This window comes from Leptinotarsa decemlineata, unplaced genomic scaffold (genome assembly GCF_025532065.1).
Source record: "Leptinotarsa decemlineata unplaced genomic scaffold, Ldec_3_MD MMD2_tig00026299_RagTag_RagTag, whole genome shotgun sequence".
NCBI classification, from domain to species: Eukaryota; Metazoa; Arthropoda; class Insecta; order Coleoptera; family Chrysomelidae; genus Leptinotarsa; species Leptinotarsa decemlineata.
This window is the reverse complement of record NW_027412676.1, coordinates 8,735,773-8,755,515: the sequence shown is the minus strand read 5'-3', so window position 1 is coordinate 8,755,515 and position 19,743 is coordinate 8,735,773. Positions and strand designations below refer to the sequence as shown.

The 19,743-nt window shown below is 32.0% G+C and overlaps 2 protein-coding genes and 2 long non-coding RNA genes across 12 annotated transcripts in view; 2 read left to right on the top strand and 2 right to left on the bottom strand.

Annotated features, from left to right (window-relative positions):
• LOC111511580 (potassium/sodium hyperpolarization-activated cyclic nucleotide-gated channel 1) overlaps positions 1-8,402 on the bottom strand; it is a 32,036-nt gene extending 23,634 nt beyond the window's left edge. For 8 of the 9 annotated variants that reach the window (XM_074180524.1, XM_074180523.1, XM_074180522.1 and 5 more), the window contains exons 1-5: positions 8,251-8,402; positions 7,950-8,188; positions 7,661-7,894; positions 251-419; positions 29-192 (exon numbers count right to left, since the gene is read on the bottom strand). In XM_074180524.1, coding sequence (XP_074036625.1) covers positions 29-192; positions 251-419; positions 7,661-7,894; positions 7,950-8,188; positions 8,251-8,319 — 875 coding nt within the window. In that variant the 5' untranslated portion in view covers positions 8,320-8,402. The remainder of the gene's footprint in view (positions 1-28; positions 193-250; positions 420-7,660; positions 7,895-7,949; positions 8,189-8,250) is intronic. The other variant, XM_074180530.1, reaches the window with a different exon arrangement.
• Positions 5,590-6,793, top strand: LOC141484895 (uncharacterized). The gene is made up of 3 exons (XR_012466867.1): positions 5,590-6,003; positions 6,069-6,161; positions 6,463-6,793. It is a non-coding gene; the product is annotated as an uncharacterized lncRNA (long non-coding RNA).
• A 2,696-nt stretch (positions 8,403-11,098) lies between the features above and the next one.
• LOC141484894 (uncharacterized) lies at positions 11,099-13,156 on the bottom strand. The gene is made up of 2 exons (XR_012466866.1): positions 12,329-13,156; positions 11,099-12,271 (listed from the first exon to the last, which is right to left on the bottom strand). It is a non-coding gene; the product is annotated as an uncharacterized lncRNA (long non-coding RNA).
• A 57-nt stretch (positions 13,157-13,213) lies between these two features.
• hop (tyrosine-protein kinase hopscotch) overlaps positions 13,214-19,743 on the top strand; it is a 44,431-nt gene continuing 37,901 nt past the window's right edge. Inside the window, exons 1-6 of the mRNA XM_023167603.2 lie at positions 13,214-13,974; positions 14,033-14,207; positions 15,187-15,440; positions 15,507-15,626; positions 16,081-16,241; positions 17,611-17,742. Of these exons, the coding sequence (XP_023023371.1) occupies positions 13,427-13,974; positions 14,033-14,207; positions 15,187-15,440; positions 15,507-15,626; positions 16,081-16,241; positions 17,611-17,742 (1,390 nt within the window). The 5' untranslated portion in view covers positions 13,214-13,426. The remainder of the gene's footprint in view (positions 13,975-14,032; positions 14,208-15,186; positions 15,441-15,506; positions 15,627-16,080; positions 16,242-17,610; positions 17,743-19,743) is intronic.

Sequence of the window (19,743 nt, the reverse complement as noted above, 5' to 3'; positions counted from 1 at the left end):
AAGACATAAACTGTAAATCAATAGTTACCTATTTGGAACAATCTTCGTGGAAAATAAAGGTTTGCTAAGATCTGCATGAAGCAGTATATGGTTTCTTATGAATACTACAACACAACACATGACGTGCCAGAAAATCACTGTATAAAAAATAACCATTGTTGTCATATAAGTGAAGTGGTTAATGTTGAAATGCTAAAAGAAAAACTTATGAGCGAATGAGTTTCATTGGGATTAGCTCCTCTAAACTTACATTGGCTACCATTCTTGAATATCTGCTAAATTGAATAACTAACAAAAATCGAAATATTGTAAACCACAGCAAACTTGCCTTGGATGAAATACTCATGTGTATAAAAATATCATAGTACGTTGGAAACGATGAAACGAGGTCAAGAAGGAAATTGGTTTTCAAGTAATGTCTGAAAAATGAAAATTAAATATAACAAAAGGAAACATACAAAGATTTTTGCTACTGGTTGCCCATTATATTTTCTCTGTATACCAATCATATTTTCATTTATGTGAATAGTTGCTTATTAAATATGCTTTTCGCGAATACGGTGAGAGAACGTCAATAGATATCCTATAACTCTGGAAATCAGTAAGAGTAAACTAACAATTTTGAGAACAGTAGACGAAAAGATCTTTAAGAAAAGGAAGACAGAGAGGGCACGTTAAAAACTGTTCCTACACACTAGAAGGGCAACACTCTTCTGAACGCGTGTTTCATCAACCAAATTGAGAAATTGGTTCAATTCATCAGTTATCCGTTCAATGATTCCATTGATCATAGTGATATCTATGAATTGGCTACAAAATTCGCAGATATAATGTCTTGCAGATATAATGATCTTGCTTTTAGAAATATGTCGCGCTGCGACATATTTCTAAAAGCAAGATCATTCTCAGGTCAAGATTTCTGGGCATTGGTCTCCAATGAAAAATATCCAAATTTGAAGAAATGTGTTAAACAACTTCATTCGTGTTTTGGTTCAACATATTTATGTGAGTCAGCATTTTCCTACTTAAAACAAACAAAAAGTAAACACCGTTCTCGCTTGACAGACGCTCATAAATTGGATTCTTTAAGGTTGGCAATTTCCAACTACAAACCAGATTATGCTAAACTAGTGGAAGATACTGCGACCCAATGCTCATACTAATATATAGATAGGACCTATAAATGTTGATTAAACATCATCAACTCAGACTTCCATTCCAAAGTATTGAGTAAATTTAAGGAAACAATCTCATATGTGATACGAAAGAGACTCCTAAGACTGTCCAATAAAAAATATTTTATGATTGTGTACTAAACACTATGCTGTTTCATTTAAGATTTCAAGAAGTATGTAAGTGGTAGATCGCACAGGGTTTCATCAGTAAACAGTAGATCTTATGTCTAATCAAGTTGGCCACCCCTGTTCTAGACCCTGGAATAAACGAGAATAAACGAAAGTTTTGAATTTACATAAAAACCTTGATAATTTTTAAACTGAAAACCTCAAATTTTATTCACTTTTTGGAGCTTTTCGTGAAAGCTTTTTAAAAAGATTCCCGTTGGAAAAATTTAAAAATTTGATTTTCCACTTTGTTATTAATAATCAAAGACGTTAAAAAGTTAAAAATTTAATTGTGGCAATGGCAACATTTTTTTAATTCAGATGTATTCGTATTATTATATATTTGAAATTAAATAAAAATTTGTTCATAATTTTTAGCTCTATTTGTTTAAAAACTTTTATAAACGAATGTATTGTTTATAAGATATTTGAAATTTTCTTGGGGGGATTTTTATCAGTGATGAATATTATGATTTTCAAAAAGAAAATTGTTTCTTAAAAGAATATATTGCTTAAAAACCCATTTGTTGATTAACAATTTTTTTTGCTACTAAATATGAATATTGAGGAACGATTTTTTTTAATCACAATATCTATTTCTCTTTGAAATTCTGAAAAAAACTATGTTTTAATTTATATTTTCTTTATTTATTTAATCAACAATTTTTTCTAAACAAATTACTTTCTACGATATATATTTTTTTAAATACTACCAAAAAAAACAAATACAATCATGTGTCACTTTTTGTGTAAAAAATAAAAATATTAAAAGATTTGTAAAAAATAGAGAAACATTTCTTCACACAAAAAGTGACACGGTTGTTGTTGTTTTTTTTATAGTATTTAAAAAATATATATCGTGAAAATTGATTTGTTTAAAACAAATTGTTCATTAAACAAATTGAATTTTTTTTTCAGAATATCAAAGAGAAATAGATATTGTGAAAAAAAATCGTTCCTCAATATTCATACTTAGTAGCAAAAAATTGTAAATCAACAATTGCGTTTTCACGCAATAAAAAATTTTTTTAAGAAACGATTTTGTTTTTGAAAATCATAATATTTATCACTGATGAAAATCTTCCCCAAAAAAATTTAAATATCTTATAAATAATAGAATTGTTCATAACAATTTAAAAAAAAGAGTTAAAACTTATGAAAAATCATTTTTATGTAACTTTTAATAATAAGAATACGAATAAATTTGAATATCGGAAAAAAATGTTTTCAATGCTTCAATTGAATTTTTCACTTTTTGATTATTAATAACGAAGTGGAAAATCAAATTTTTTCAATTTTTCAAAGGGAATCTTTTTTGAAGGTTTTCAAGAAAAGCTCCAAGAAGTGAACAAAATTTAGAGGTATGAATGAACAAATACAAATGAAAAAGTTGTTACTTGTATTCTATAATATATTAGTAACTAAAAGTTGTTTTTATTTGCCATTAATGAATAATTGAGAAGAAGCTAACAAGTTAAGACTTGATTTTTGGCAATTAATATAAAAAACTGTTGATAAGTGAATAAAGACTGTTTATGATAAGTAAACGTAAGTATATTTAGATTAAGAAAAATAAAAGAATGTTGATTGTTGTGAATTAATATGTAGAATTACAATACTTTTTGAGTTAAAAACTTCTGTTCAGGTCAAATATTTTTTCCATGCAAAATTTCAATTCATCTGTATTAAAATAACATAATAACAATATAACACAATAACAACTCCCGCCAAACGGTCATCTCCCGCTAAAACCAATGAAGCGGAAAGAGGGGATAGGTGAAAGGTGAAAGCACCCGAATGACCTATAAATAGTCAGATCGCGGAGGCAAACATCACTGTTAGTTAGGGAAGCCACAGATTATGCTGTAGCGACCCCTCCCGATATAGAAAGCCTCGACACTCTGTCGAATGAGGCCCTCATGTCCCCCGCTAACGGATAAATAGCTTTCTCATCCATCCCACCCCAGCCAAGTATAGGGGTATCCCGTGAAGGGCGGTACTGATGTCTGAGGACTTCATGCCGCCATATACAATCAGTCATGAACCCATTGGTCCTTCTCGAGACCAAAAGGGAGCTGGACTCCAAGCCTGAACGAAACGAAGATGACTTTCCGCCCCGCAAACATCAGTTCAAAGGGTAAGGGAGCCAGGCTTCAACCTGATCGAAATCAAGACGGCTGTCGTGAATAAGTCCAGTTATCACCCGAAGACGATTGTGGATACTAACAATCGAAACGTCGTGACGTAATTTGGTTTGGAATCTTTTAATTTTAATTTTTCATTTTTGTCAATAATATTTTATAATTTTCAGATTTTATTATTATTTAAATTTTTTATTTTCTGGTTGTAGCTTGTATGTTACTTCCTTGTAGTTTCAGTTTTTTGTTTTAATAAAATTGTTATTTTCGGTTAATCTTTTATTTTTTTTCATGGATTTCAAATCAATTTATATTATATTAGGCAATGGAAGTCCGAACTGATGAAATAATTTTGAAGTTTTATTTAAAGTAGGCCACTTTACCCGTTTATGAATTTGTATATGCCATTATACCCGACCAGGATAGGTAAAGTGGTCAATTTCCCATTTTGACTTCAATTTTGAATTATGCTGAAATTATCAGAATATTGGTCTGTAAACAATATAATATCGAAACATAATAAGTACACGGATAATAATAAACAAACAAACTGTAAAAAGGTTGACATTTATTCGGTTGGCGTGGATTCAAAGCATAGGGTGGCCACTTTACCCTACCTTCCCCTATTATTCATTTAAATATTTGTCTCGAATTGAGTTTATTTTCAAAAATATATCACGGCATGTTTCGCTATCACAGTAGCTTTTTCGTAGTTTTTTCACTGCGTAGCTCTTTCCCTACAAAAAAGCTACTGTGATAGCGAAACATGTCGTGATATTTTTGAAAATAAAGTTTGTAAAGATCGAATCGTAAGGTGTAGTTTATGAAAATACTTATCAGTAGACTTGACAGATATGGTTTTTCTTATCTTTTTATCGCATACAATATGCTGATGCTGAAGGTTATCAGTCCAATTTTTTTACTCATCCACTAATATCCAGTATGAGGAGTGGTAACACATTCTTTATTGGAACAAATTGAAAAACTTCAGAACATATAAGGTGTACCTATATTCAAGTTAAAATACAAGATTAGTTGGTCCTGAAAATGACGAATAATTCATGAAATGGGGTGTCCTAGTAGACGTTTTGAATTTTTACCTAATGCAAAAAGAATTGTTCAAATCGGCTGAGAAATAAAAGATTTCATAAGGGTGCTTCCATCTTAAATGGATCACACTGTATGTATATTAATTTGTTTTTCAAGTTTCTGTTCTGATTTATCTTTTTTTTTTGTGCTCTGTTCGTACTCATAGTTGGTTTTTGAATTAGGTTTTCCCTGCTGAAAACATTGTATGTTTCTTGGGCAAATGAATCGTTATTTTCATGAAAGTCCTAATTTCAATTAATGGCTCTAAATGAGAAGCTACGAAAATAAAAAATTCGTTATAATTAGTTATAATTGAATAGTTGTTTTTTTCTCTGCTATAAACATTGTATGTTTCTTGGGAAAATAAATCTATTATTATTAAAATTTTATAACCCAACTGTATTTGCTAAAAAGTAAAATGTATGCGTTTCCTTTAATTGGGTGTTATACATCGGAAAAAAATAAATATCTATCTATCTATAATAGCACAGTAGATAAACTCATCGTACTGTGAATAAACCCACACAGCACCAGATATTCATGGAATATTCCCTGTATATCATAAAACGAACGTATATATTCCAAATATTCATAGAATATTCTTGGAATATATACATGCCTTTAGAATATTCATAGAATATGCTTGAATGAATATGGCAGGATTATTCCCGAAAGAATGTGCATAGAATGTCTATAAATGGATTATTCTCTCTTGAATATTCTAAGAATATTGTCGATCGAATATACCATATGGTATATTCTTAGAATATATCCCCACGGTATATTTTGGAATATTCTATACAATGGAATTTTGAATTATCTTATGATTACGTATTCAAATAATTCAATATTATTAAAAACAAAAATATTTGAAGATCTTAATCGAATGCATAACCTAATGTATATAACCCTGATAGTGTTAACCAGTTTTCAGTTTTTGAACTCAACGCGAAGATTCTGGATGAATTGCTCCAACAGCAACTGTTGGAAACGACAAAAAATTTGAATGGGCCAATAAATGAACCAATTGCATCAATAAATTCGTTAATTCTCATCCTATTTGTCTTTTTGTATTTGAAATTATTTAATTACAAAGCTAAAAATCCTGGAAACAGAGAAATGGGAAGTGAAGAATTGGAGTAAACGTTTCTCATTGGTCAATTGAAGTGTAGCGAGTCGAATAAGTTCTGTGAAAGCGGCTGTCCCTTAATGCTTGGTACCTTTGCGTTAAGTTCGACATTTGATTCAACATGGCGGTTGACGTGGCAGGTTCGCGTGTGTAATGCATGGTGTGTTGGTGTTATTTCAAAGTATAATTCTGTCACGTTCAGTGTACCATTTATAATTTGGGGTTGTCCAATTTGCAGTACAGCGAATAGTTTGATTTTGGATCTTCAAACAGGAGAGTTGCATATATTCAGTCTTGAAGAAAAGTAAGTAAAATGCAATAATATCGATAGTAAAGTCATGACGATTTATCTACTATACCTCATTTTAGGTTCGAGGAGAGTTGGTGTGTGGGATTTGTTGGTTTGACTAAGTACATGTTTGAACTAGAGTGATTTCAGTTGTGTATCTTCAATAGAGAAAAGTAAGTGAATAACACATTCTTTTGTATCATTTGTTTTAATAATTTTTATCACTCGTTTTCAAGATAGTATCAATTTGCCCAAAAGGAAACATAGTGGTACCTGGTACAGGCGGGTGCACCAAGGAACTGAAAACGTAGTGAATACTTTTCAACAAGACAATGCAAGTTGCTTTCCAAGTCATAACATGTTGTAAATGTTCATGAATAACCTATGCGAAAAATATCTATTTGATTTTTATTCCAGTTTTATTGTGCCACTTTCAAATAGTGATAATGAACGTTAATGTACATTTTGTTCCAGGTATTACTATTGAAACACTGGCTGATGCATTGTTGGACAAATATAAGGAAAACTATTCTGGTGAGCAAAGTTTGGATAACTTTAAGTAAGTGAAATTCATTGAAGAACCCATCATACCACTCATTTTAAATACGTCATTTGTGGGTTTATTGTTTTAAGTGAGAAACCTAACCTAACCTATTTCTTGATGTAATACATTTTTTTTTCAATGAAATGATATATTTATTATTTTTAAATTAGTGCTGATGAATTCACAGAGTTGTTATTTTAGTATACATTTGTTTGAGAGTAGGAACATCCTAATTTGAATACATTTGTAATATTTGTAATATGACAGTATTCAGGAATATTTTATTCAGTGAATAAATATTTTGAATTAGATTTTTTATTTTTAATGTTGGTTGAAACATCAAATATTTCAGTGTATATTGTTTTTAAAATATATTTGTTTATGAATATTATGTGTTTTATTACTTGTGTGAATCTTGCATCAAAATGCAATATATACCTACATGCCTAATAGCGTTTACTCGTCACATTCTTGGAATATTCCAAATATTCCTAGAATATTCATAAAATATATTTGAAGAATATTCTATGGTGTTTCCCTATTGTATATTCCTACAATAAACTAAGAATATCCTGAATATTTTATGAATATTCCTCGGGTTCTATTCCTGGAATATTCTTCATAGAATATACCTTACATATTCTAAGAATATTATAAGATATTCCAAGAATATTCCCAAGGAATATTCTTAAAATATATCAAAGGTTCGCCAGGAGCACTTCCAGGGAATATTCTCCAGAAGATATATATATATCCATGGCATATTCATAGCATAATACAATATCCTTAAATGTATATTCACCTGGAATATCTATTGCTATGTGGGAATTTATGAATGTAATCCATGGTTCCAGAAAAAGAGAAGAAAGCCAAGAGATATTCATAAAACAATTATAAGAATAGGATATGAGAAGAATTATAAATAGGAAAGACAAATAAAAAAACGGAATACAAAATTTTAATCGAAAGCCATCGAACATCATCTGTAATTAATTACTATTAGATGCTTATAGTATGAGAAAGTTTGGCTCAATATAAAATATCAGGAATAATCATTTCATCTACTCTACGCAAAAATGACTTTTTTTCTTCTCTAGACTACCATAGGTATTAATTTTTTACACTTACATAGAAATCAGCTTCACATCTAAAACTACCTTTTGCATTGGTTCGTCATAATATCCTGTCAAACAGTTGACTGGTATATTGAACAGTAAAAGAGTATCGAAATACAACCTAAAGGCATTAAGAATCCCGCTATAAGCGAAATTCTCTTTTTTAAAGTCGAATAACAGGAACAAAAATGGTGTAACTGTCAACTGATAGAGAATGATAACCATCATAATAATAGCCCATACAATTCTAAAAAATTAAAATTTCATCGCTGGACTGAAAGCAAATAAATTCTCTATATCACCTTCCTGTACTGAATGGATGTATTGTGTAAGGATGATATTTGAGTTGTCTTCTCCGTTCAGCGGAAATTGCTCCAAAACTCCGCAGATGGTGGGTATATAATTTACTAGATTCGCTCACGACTCGCAGTCTTACAAACCATCTTTGTATTTTTTTCAAAAGTGAAAAACCTGGTGCATAATTCCAATCGTAGTTATCGGAAATATCATCTAGTGTACAATCATGCCCATAATTTGCAAACTGAAAGGAATACGTCAAGGTAAAAATAAAAAAATTGCAAATTTGAAGTAAGAAATATCTACCATTTTGTGGGCATCCGATTTTACTTCATTTATTTTTATTTCGTTCATAAACTTTGATTTTCTGGACATTTTTCAACCAGCTCAAACTAATTTAACTAAATTTTGACAATTTCCGAACTCTTAGTTGTCACATTCCAATTGTTTGTTACAAAATGAGGAGTAAACAAATAACTGATGAATAATCCATCTCTCCGTTAAAATAAACAACCAGAGGCGGTACGGTGAGAATGTATTTTATTTCTAATAATGAATATTGAGAATTATCTGAATTCAATTTCAAGAATGAACCAACAAATTTTGAAGTACCTATGTAAATAGTAATTTTCGTATGGCAGATACCCGACGGAAAAACAACAACTAACCCAGCTAATGCCGCGCAGAAAACTTAAGTAACACCATCAGGCACCTGTGCAACGTCTTCGAATTGGAAGATGCGTCGTAAGTTATTCTATGAAAAACAGGAATTAAATTAATTCGATCGATCCGACCAACCGATGGATCGGTTTCTAGGTACTTGCTCCATCATTAGTACCGGGCATGGTCTCTACAACGGAGTAAATCTTCTGACTATCACGTCCAAACATTGTTTGTCGTCATGATTTCAAAAACAGGTTGGAGCCTGGCTTCCTTACCCTTTCAACTGATGTTTGTCAGAGGGACAAATGGGAGTTCACGTCCGAACCACCCCCCATGCCCCCTCCCGGGTTGATTGCCCTGAAGTAAAAGCTCACAACTAATTTGCGAGGAAAACCTAATACTCCATTCCATCCACCCCCCCGCTCTCCGAGCGGGCATTTCAGCAAGATTGACATCTGACCTCTTTTGGTCGAAAGTCAGACTTTAGGTGCTATTCTCTGCGTCACCTGCAGACAAAGTCAGGAAACAAATCCACAAACACATACTCTGCGTGGGATTCAGAATAATGATTATATTCCGGAGAGGTGCATATGACATATTCCAGATTCAGGTGAAAACACCTCACCTCACGTACCTATAAAGTCGTAGGTTTGTATGAGAGGCACCATTTCTATTTTATTGTATTTTATTAACGTTTTATTCGAAAACGCGAATAAAGACATTTTCAAGTTATTTTCAGAATTTGATGTTTCCTAGTATGAGTTTTAAAAAATTAGTTTTCTGTCTCTTTCAGACGGGATGGTACATTTGTAACAGTTTTGCGGATGAAATGTTTAATTATAAAATTATGGTTATTCGTATAGGAGGTATCGATATACTAGAATGATAATTCTGTCAGATGGTAGAATTTTTTTTTCGAAGATCAAATAAAGCCCCATTTCATAATTCGCCTATCCATATGCCTTTCACGTATCGTGTGTCGATACTATGTCTTGCAAGACGTACTTCGTTTACATACTGAATGTGGGAAATTTGTAAGATTGGCTAGTCTAATATAATCGTAGGTAAACCCAAGATCGGTGAAATCGGAAATGTTGACCGAAGAGCTCTTTAATCAGGTTTGTTCCTAATTCACAAAAATCGAAAAACATAAATACTATTAAAAATTGCGCTTCCATTCCTAAGTAGAGTTTCAATGTATAATTTGGAGCGGAGAATCTCAATCTATACTTAAAGAGGCATCTGTATTCCAAATATTATCATCTATGCCCTGACTATAGACTTCGAATAGAATTCAAAATATTGTCTCTGGATAATGGACGAAACCTGGTGATTATGTTAATGATAAAATCAAGTCACCATTGACGTTATCTTAGATACCATTTCACGTGCCTGCTCATCGTATTCGTTCTTCTGCTATCTTCAATGATTTAACATACTAGGAATTCCTTTGTAGCCATGCTTCGACTAGCCCACAATATCAATTAACTCATTTTGTTAGTGAGACGCATAAAAGAGGCAATGGCACATGGTGATTGTACTCTGAGTCAGAAAAATTACAAATGGTGTGGTAGACGCTTTTCACAGAAGTAGAGATGTGGACGCCCCAGCACATCAGCAAACGATGAAAATGTTGAGAAAATTAAAAAAAATATGATGGAGAGTCATCGATTCATAACCTTGCATAACCGCTGACTGCTGACAAATGATGGGTGTATGGTTATGAGATCAAAACTGAAGTCAAATTGTCCCAATAGAAGAACCCAGGAGAGAGAGGTCTTGGCTCCCCTGGGTTCTATCTGGGTTCTATCAAATATGAAGGTTTGGCTCATTATTTCCTTCGATTGCCGTGGCGTAGTGCATCAGATGCTCTTGCCACATGGTCGTACTGTCAATAAGAAGTATTATATTGAAGTTATACGCCGCTTGCGAGAAGCAATACGAAGAAAACGTCCGGTATTGTGGAAAAACAATGCATGGCTTTTTCATCACGATAATTCACCTGCTCACTTGTCGTTGCTTGTTCATAATTTTTTCTCCAACAACAACAACGTAATCATGCATCAGTCACCGTATTCGCCAGATTTGCCCCTCTGCGACTTTTTCGTGTTCTCAAGATTGAAGAGACCCATGAAAGACGGCGTTTTGCAACAATTGAGGAGACAATAACCGAATCGTTGAGAGAACTGAAGGACATACCAAAAAGTGCATATTACAGTATTGGAAAAAACGCTGGCACCAGTTTATTATATCTGAGGGGGACTGCTTTAAATGGGACAAAATTGAAATTGGTGAACAAATAAATAGTTTTTGAGAAAAATGAAAAGTCACCTTATTCTTTGGACAGAGTAGTATTATAAAAATTGGGAATATATTCAATACTTGTTATGATAATAATATTAATATAATTTTCCATTAAATATTATGTGTCTTGTCCATGTAATTAGATCAGATTGGTCTGCTTGGATACAAAATATAAAATAAAAAACTGTTCGCAATATCTTTTTATTGTCAAGAATGTATTTACATGTTATGTATTTACATAACGATAGAAACACCACTTGTGTGTGTGATTGAATTTATTTTAATCTATAAATATTCATCTCTTTCAACTATCTAGCTACCTGGTAAATGCCTGCCGTAAAACAACTACTTCCCCGGCCAATACCACGTTGGATATTGATTTATGTTAGAGTATTGGTACCTGGGATGTTTCTTCCCAGTTTGAGGCTTTGTTCACGAGATGGAGTTGTTACTAGTTATCAATATTTCTTTCAGACGAAGGTTTCGTACATTCAGTTGAGCCGCGTTGAAATTAATCGAGTGCCAGGTATTTTGCTGTTTGGATCAGATCTTTTCTGCACTGAGGAAAGGTAATACCTTGATACCGGTCTGCAGGTGATTAACTCGAATAATTTCAGTTTGGTCCTGCTACTGGATGAACGAGAAACATCTGCGATACTAATCTTTGTGAGGTATATTACATGAATATGTATTGGATAAAATTCAATATCCAGCTTGGTATTAGCCAGAAAGTAGTTGTTTTTCCGGTAGGTATTCACAAAAATCTAGGGTGTAGGTAGTTGGGAGGTAGTTCAAGGTCAAAAAACTATAGCATTTTATTTTAACCCCGTAGTTATTTATCTTATAGGTACATGAAAAGCATTTTAGCAAAAATGTTCAAAATGCGGTCTTCGAACTCCTTGAATGTAAAAAAGTCTATTTCTGAATTCATTTCTAATATTTTGGAATGTTTCTGGAGTAGTGCTAGGTTGTGTAACATAAACTTTAGGTTTGTGACAGCTCCAAAAAATTTAGACCAGTCAAATCCAGTGAACGAGCAGGCCATTCCAACGGACCGCGTCTACCAACCCGTAAGCCTGGGTATGTTTAATCCATCCAATACCTTGAAGGCCTAAAAAAATGTTGAACAACAACATCTTGTTGAAAAACAACTGAATTCTCGAATTCATCTTGAATGTTTTGACCATCATTTTTTGAATATGTGTTTGAATGAGGTTTTTGAAGAATTTCCAAATATAAATCATCAGTTAGATTCTCCTCTAAATATATGGGACCAACAATATGACTTCCCAAAATTTGGAACTTCTCGCAAAATATGTGGCAGTTGACATTTTCATTCGAGAGAAATATGCATTCGTAACTAAAACACATATTTTTTTATAAAGTTTCGATTTGCAATGAAACGTTCAGACATTACCTCACAAAACTGCATTCTCCTGTCAGATCCATCTTCATTTAATTCATGTAATAAATTCAGTATAGTGGTGAAATTTATGTCTTCTGAGGTATTTCATGACGGTGTTTATTGAGACATTATTCTGACGAGCACAACAATTGAACTATTGTTGTGGACTGCGTTGAATTATTCACTACAGACGCAAAGATGTCTATCTGTTTTTTGCCCGAGCTCATCTAGCTCTAGCTGTACTTCCAGTTGTTTGAAATTTTTCAAGCAATTCCCTGAGATGTTTTCGGCAGATCGGAATGATCGGATTATCAGGAAATCTTACATTGGACACCCTTTTTACCTGATGAGAATTACGGTTGATTTGTTTTCTGTTTTTAAACTAAAGATTTGGTGCAAACTATTTTTGAAAATTTGAACGAAATATGAATGAAGCGAATTCTCAGTATCAATAGTGCAGTCATTGCAATATCGTAGAGATACCTCTACCGCTTTTTTGCATAGCTGTTCTATAGCTTGGCGAATTTCAAACCTTCATCTACATTCGGTCCTAGGAATTTTGATGGTACTGAGCTTTTCATTTCTCACTAACATATTACACTTACACTTGGTTCTTGTCAAGAAATAATGATATCACCAGCGCATACTGTACGTAAATTTTCCAGATGCATTCATGTGTGCCAGGCTATTAATATATAACAGAAGAAGAGTTGGTTGAATACTGAAACTGAACCTGATACACCATAAAAATTATTGTTTGTATATGATAAGAAAATTGATAGTATGATAAACTATCTACGATTTGCAAAATACATTTGAATCCACATGAAACTAATTAAAACCGATTTAATAACTCGCCTATATACTGTCAATTGTCAATTATTTTTATTTTTATGGTTAATTCAGTGACGTCATAAATGTTTATGGGTTAATTGTTTACTATTTTGTCAATTCTGAGGTTAGGTCAAAAATTTATGGTTTGATATTGTGTTATTGTGATTGTGAAACTGTGAACAATGATGCGTTCGATATTGGAAGGATATCTGAAAGAAACATTTATCCTGAATTTTGTTGTACTCATATAATGATGAATTAAAAAAAAAATAAATAATGGGGGACTCCGTACTTACTGTGAATCTTGTTTTAGACCCCAAAATTATTACAGTTCCTTATAATGGGTCTACTACTTGTGAGGATGTTTGCATTTATGTTTGTAAACAGCTTAATATTGGTACCCTAACGCGACATCTCTTTGCACTGCGAATTACTGGTAAAAATGTTTTTCTCACACCAGCTGCTAAATTTAAGGAAAAACCTTCGGCTTTGGATCTGAGAATAAGATTCAAAGTACCTAATATTACTAAATTGAAAAAACTTGATTTGAATACTTATAATTATTACTTTCATCAAGCTCGTAATGATGTATTGGAAAATAAGATTCCAGATATTGTCTATGAAAAATATAGAAGGGAACTGATTGGTTTGGGAATTACTGATATGTATAGAGTCATGCTGGAGAAAGATATTCCCAGAGAAAGTGTAGAAAATGATTATAAGAAGTACATTCCCAAGGAAGTTTTGAAACGGCATGCTTTTTTTATCAAAAAGCCCATTCATGACACCTTGGGTAAGCTCCAGAAATCTGTGCATGATGCCTCGTAAGTATTGACACTCATTTTCCTTAATCAATCTTGAAATGTTCTGTTATAATTTCAGATATGTTAAAGCAGAATATATAAGGCAGCTAGAAATTATTGCTCCCGAATATTTATCTGAATCATTTAAAGCTGTAATTGATCAGGATGGTTCTATTTGCAATATAATTATAAATGTTACTCCATGCCAAAATGCTGAACCAGAAGTGAGATACTGCCTGGAATCTAAAAAAGATGTGAGTTGATAGTTTTCTTATAATAACAATTCTGAAAGTCAATAATTATAAAGCAGTGATTCCAATGAAAGTTATATTAATATTTAAGGAAATCATTTAACAATAACAACAATTTTCTTTTAGTTATGCATTCAATAATTTTTACTTGAATTATTTCTTTATTCATTTCAAGAAATAAACCTGTTGATACTACGGATTTGAACAGAAATGAAAACCACCATGCATAAACATAACAAAAAAAACTAGAAATAATAAAATGATTGATAATATAATATCAAAAAATCTCTTGAATAGATGGGGGTTTATTTGTAAACAAAAAATTATATTTTTTATTAATCTAGAGTTTCTGGTAGGCTGTTATAAATAAAGATACCTTACTTTAATAATGATCCGGTGGATTGATCTGCAAAGAGTTTATTCCTCTGGTATTATAATAATGTACACCTTCAATTTGTACTTGTAAAAATCACATTTTTTAAAATTGTTCTTGATGAGAATATGTCATTGTTGAGTCATTATCAAAGCAATAGACAACTTTGCCAGAATTTAATCGTCTCTATATCTCTCATCATATTAAAAAAACACTTCGATGTAAGATTTCTATTTGAAAGTGTGCAAAACCTCAACACATGTTTTGCTATACAATATCATCTTTGGGCATCACAATACATTAAAGTGTTTTTTGTTATATGTCATAATGGATTTTCATCAAGTATCAGTCAGTTCTATCATATTTATGAAGAAAATCATAGTTTTTTGTTGACCTTCTTTGAGTATTTTCACCTTCCACAATCTGATGTAGAAAGGGCAAACTTTTTAGTTCACTCAAATAAATTCAAAATATTTTTCCCAAAAAAATGTTTTATTTATCAGTACCTTGTTGTATTTAATCATTTTTACTGTCCAAAAAACTAAGAAATTAAATTTTGTAGCTAGATACCTAATAACTATGATTTTTAATTATTTCAAATACTTTCAGCAATGGTTTTTGATATGTTCCATAGAAGACCTTGGATTCATATCGATAAGAAATGACGGAACAATAGAAATAAGTCGTAAAAATGGAATACCTTTCTACTTGAAATTCAATTCATATATTGTTATGCTTTCTTTCATCAGCCTTTTGGATGGATATTATAGAATGACATGTAAATGGACTTTTAATATTTGTAAAGAGGTATACACACCATCTTTACAAAAACTCCATAGTATGAAATGCCATGGTCCTGTGGGGTAAGTAAAACTTTGACAAACCCATTTGTAATTATCTTTAGTGTATTTTATTGTATTTAATTTCAGGGGTGAATTTTCTTATGCAAAACTTGAATCTAAAAGGGCTAATAGATCAGGGTGCTTTATATTAAGGGAAAGTGAATCCCGATACAATGATTACTACATTGATGTTTGTATGAAAGATGGGTAAGTTATCTATGAATATCACAGGAATGTCTGGAAATGGAATTAATGATAATGAATGACTTATTGAAACTAATTGAATTGATTAATTAGGCTATTGATCTCTACCTATTATAATAAACTCCTCGTTCCTATCGTAATTATATCAATAGTAGATTAAAATTACATTTACTGCAATAAAAACAGTATAAAATAAACTAGTGAAGAATCTTAGAGATCTTCTATAAGGATGATGTTTTGAAGCTCTATTCTTAGTTCAGGAATATTGTATGTACATATTTGAACATTTTGCAGCATATCATTTTGTAGATGGGACTGGCTATGTTTGTGCATATTCTGTTTTCCTCTATGAACGATGGTTTTAGAAGTATACAAACTTTGCTGTATGCCTTAGAGAAATCAAACTATTCTCCCAAAATTTAGTTATTAACGACTTACACAACCATATATGTTTCAGTTTCAAACCAAAAACATTTAAATTGGAGAAGATAACTGGTGATGAGTTTATTTTCAATGATGATGTTACTAGATATAAGAGTATAAAGCAGCTCATGATGGCTTATCATGATCCGAACGGACCAATTTACCTTCATGAATGTTTGCCTCCTTCCGAATATGGTAAGATGATATTCATATATATTGAGTTAGTACATTTTTACATGAATTTTTCAATTCAAGAAAATTTGAACCATTGAGTAATTAATATAGAAAGAGCATTTTTCAGGATAAAATTTAATATAGAAACATTAATGCCACTTATATATAATTTATTATTATATAAGGTCTTTCATTAAGTGCTTCCTATCTTTAAATTCAAATAAAACAACGTTTGAGTGTGATATATCTTAGAAATTCGTTTGAAAGAACTATTGGTGGCATTATGTGTAGAATATAACATCGTTTAAATGTCCGCCTTGGGTTCTCTGGATGGAGCGCATCCGAAACGTCCAATTATCTATGACTTTGGCACATAAATCAGGCTGAATTTGAACGATGGCATGGGTTATGTTGGCTTTGAGGACCGCTGTGGTTTGTGGATTAATCGCATACACCTGCGACTTCAAAAAACCCCACACGAAAAAGTCTAACGGGGTCAAATGGCACGATCTTGGAGGCCAGTTCACATCACCTCCACATGAGATGACCATGCCCTCAAATCGCTCGTGTAAAATATCCAATGTGGCATGTAGCCTCGTCCTATTAAAATCACATGTTGTTGGTGTCCAGATCATTCAATTCAGACAAAAAAGTTCGTGATCATCTTCCAACGCCGTTCTCAAAGAAATATGGACCGATGACGCTGCTAGACCAGAATCCACACCAAACAGTGACTTTTTCATGATGGATGATCGTGGATCTCATGTGAATTAGTATCGTCCCAAGTTCGACAATTTTGTTTGTTCACGTACTCATTCATCCAGAAATGGGCCTCATCGCTGAAGATGAGCGACGCGATATCGACTGTCTTGAACACTGACAGCTTCAATGTTTTTGTCAGATCTTGCATTTCGTCAACGTACGGGTGTTGGTCGATCGTTTACTGAACTAGTGGACTCAAATTTATCCACCACATTGCATTGATTCCTTCATGACTAAAAATTTGTACGATTTGAGCGATTTTAACTTCCTACTGAATTTGTAAAATTACATCTAAATCAGTGGAAATCTAATAAAGATTGTAATACATAACAATTTAAAAAAAATTTACTCATCGTGAATTATACTACTAAACAAGGAGTTCAATTGATAGAATCATATAATCAGAGTTTAACTAATAATGAGAAATATATATATATATATATATATATATATATATATATATATATATATATATATTATGGGTATTTATTTTTATTTATTATTTTCATTATCGGATACATATGAAATTGCCAATTTAAAAAACACAGATAATGATGAATAAAATATCTACAGGAGAATAATTTTGAGTTAATTATAATAATGAATTGAAATTTTCTGAATTTTTCAGATATTTCTCCTCTACTTCTTTGTAGAAATGAAAATCTTGTTGGGGATTCATTGACTGACAGTTCAGCATTGAATGTGCTCATTCCTACTTCTCCAGTATGTATAGATTGTAGGAATTTACAAGTTTATAAGGGTAAGTGATTTAAAATTTTGTATACAGAGCAACAGTTCCATTAGTTACTGAAATTATAATTTATTCAACTATTATCTAGTGCTTAGTTGTCAAGGGATGATTTCAAAGGGCGACAAGATCAGAAAATTCGCGAGAAAATATGATAGTTCATCATGTTTAAGGGGACCATTGCACAACTCAAGAAAATCAAAGATAATGTCATAATAACGTTTTGTATTGAAATTTCTGCATGTTGGAAGTTTAGCATGGCCCTGAAATAATGCTAATAGTAATTTATTGTTATGTTCATATGTATACAGATTGTCTGAATTACTATATTGAAAAACAGTAGTATTACCAGTATTAGTTGTGCGTAAATAATGATATAGATTTGTATCAGAGATTTCAATTTTAAATTAAAATACCTTATAATTCTGCAATCAAAGAATGCATTTATTATTACGCAATACTGAGTTCATTTTATATCATTATTATTTTTGCAAAAAAGTAGATCAAATATATATTCCGAATTCGTTTGTAGATATTTATCTCAATATCACTTTTAAGCAGGGCTCAGTTATATTATTTGTAAGGAAAATAAGTGGATAGTGCATGGCCTGAATTTTGAGCAATCTACAAATTTTTTGGAGAACCCAATTTTTTTATTTTTTCGTAGACAATCGTAATGGATATGTCGGCATATTCCAGATTATTATTGCTTATCAAACATGAGTTTTTTATAAGAGTAATCCCTTTTTTATAGTTGACAATTGCAATAAAATTGGGAATCACCTAAAACTAAAATATGAGAGGCAGGTTTTTTATTTGCGACATCAGTTCTCGAATTGGGAACAAGAGAAACAACAACTCGAGCACCAGCTCAGGCACTGCGACTGTTACCACATTGCCTTTGATAATGTCTACAGCAGTATTAGTTATCTTCTAGGATTTGATCTCTCCACGACCCTGAAATGGGTTTGGCACAGTTTGTAATTCATCATAGTTCAGCATAAAATCAAATGTGTATTACTTGTATATATAATTCAATTTGTAATAATTGTGATATCAAAGAATGTAAACGTTCACGGCCGGAGATAACAATATGAAAGCTATTTTCCTGCAGGCTTTTATGTTTGACGTTTCGTCTACTACTGCGGTAGACATTCTCAAAGGCGATGTGGTAACGATTGCAGTGCCTGAGTTGGTGCTCGAGTTGTTGTTACCGTTGTTCCCAACTCGAGAACAACAACAAGTTTTTATGCCTGACGTTTTGTCTAATACTACGGTTGACATTATCAAAGGCAATGTGGTAACAGTCACAGTGCCCGAGTTTGTACTCGAGTTGTTGTTCCCGACTGGAAGCATCAACCTGTTGTTCCCAACGAGTTGTTGTTCCCAACAAATTTTGCATTCGAAGTATGGAAATGATTTGTTTGCGTTATTTTCTAATCCAAAATCTCAAATACTTATTTGCATTATTGTAATCATCCCTGCCTCGTATATCGATTTTCTTTCTTTCTTTCTTTCATTCTTTTTTCAAGTCTTTTTAGATTATGACCAATATTATCGTTATCATTATTACTGATCTTTTAATTTGTTGAGTAATAAACGATTTATTATTATTGCTGAAAAAAGTTAGTACAGTAACAACTACGCTATCATTTCAATTCATGAATGAAATAAAGTTGTGTAAAAGTCATAGTTTCCTTTAAAAAGTGCACATGTTACTTACAGAATCAACAAAAGTTTAAAGGATATGGTTTGAAAAACTGTATACCACTACAAAAAAAAAGCAATGAAATAAACTAGAAAGAAACAAGTTATGTGCCGATTGGTAAAGTTGTTTTAATGCGTAAAGTAAGTCTTCTGATATATCAGATATTCCTGTTTATTTGGTTTACTGAAGTCCTCTGCCTATTTCACCATCAACAATCTGTTTAAAATCTGTTTCCCCTTAAACAATGTTGTAATTCAGTTTTTATTAGTATTTATTTTTAGTACTTGACAACGCACAACCACGGC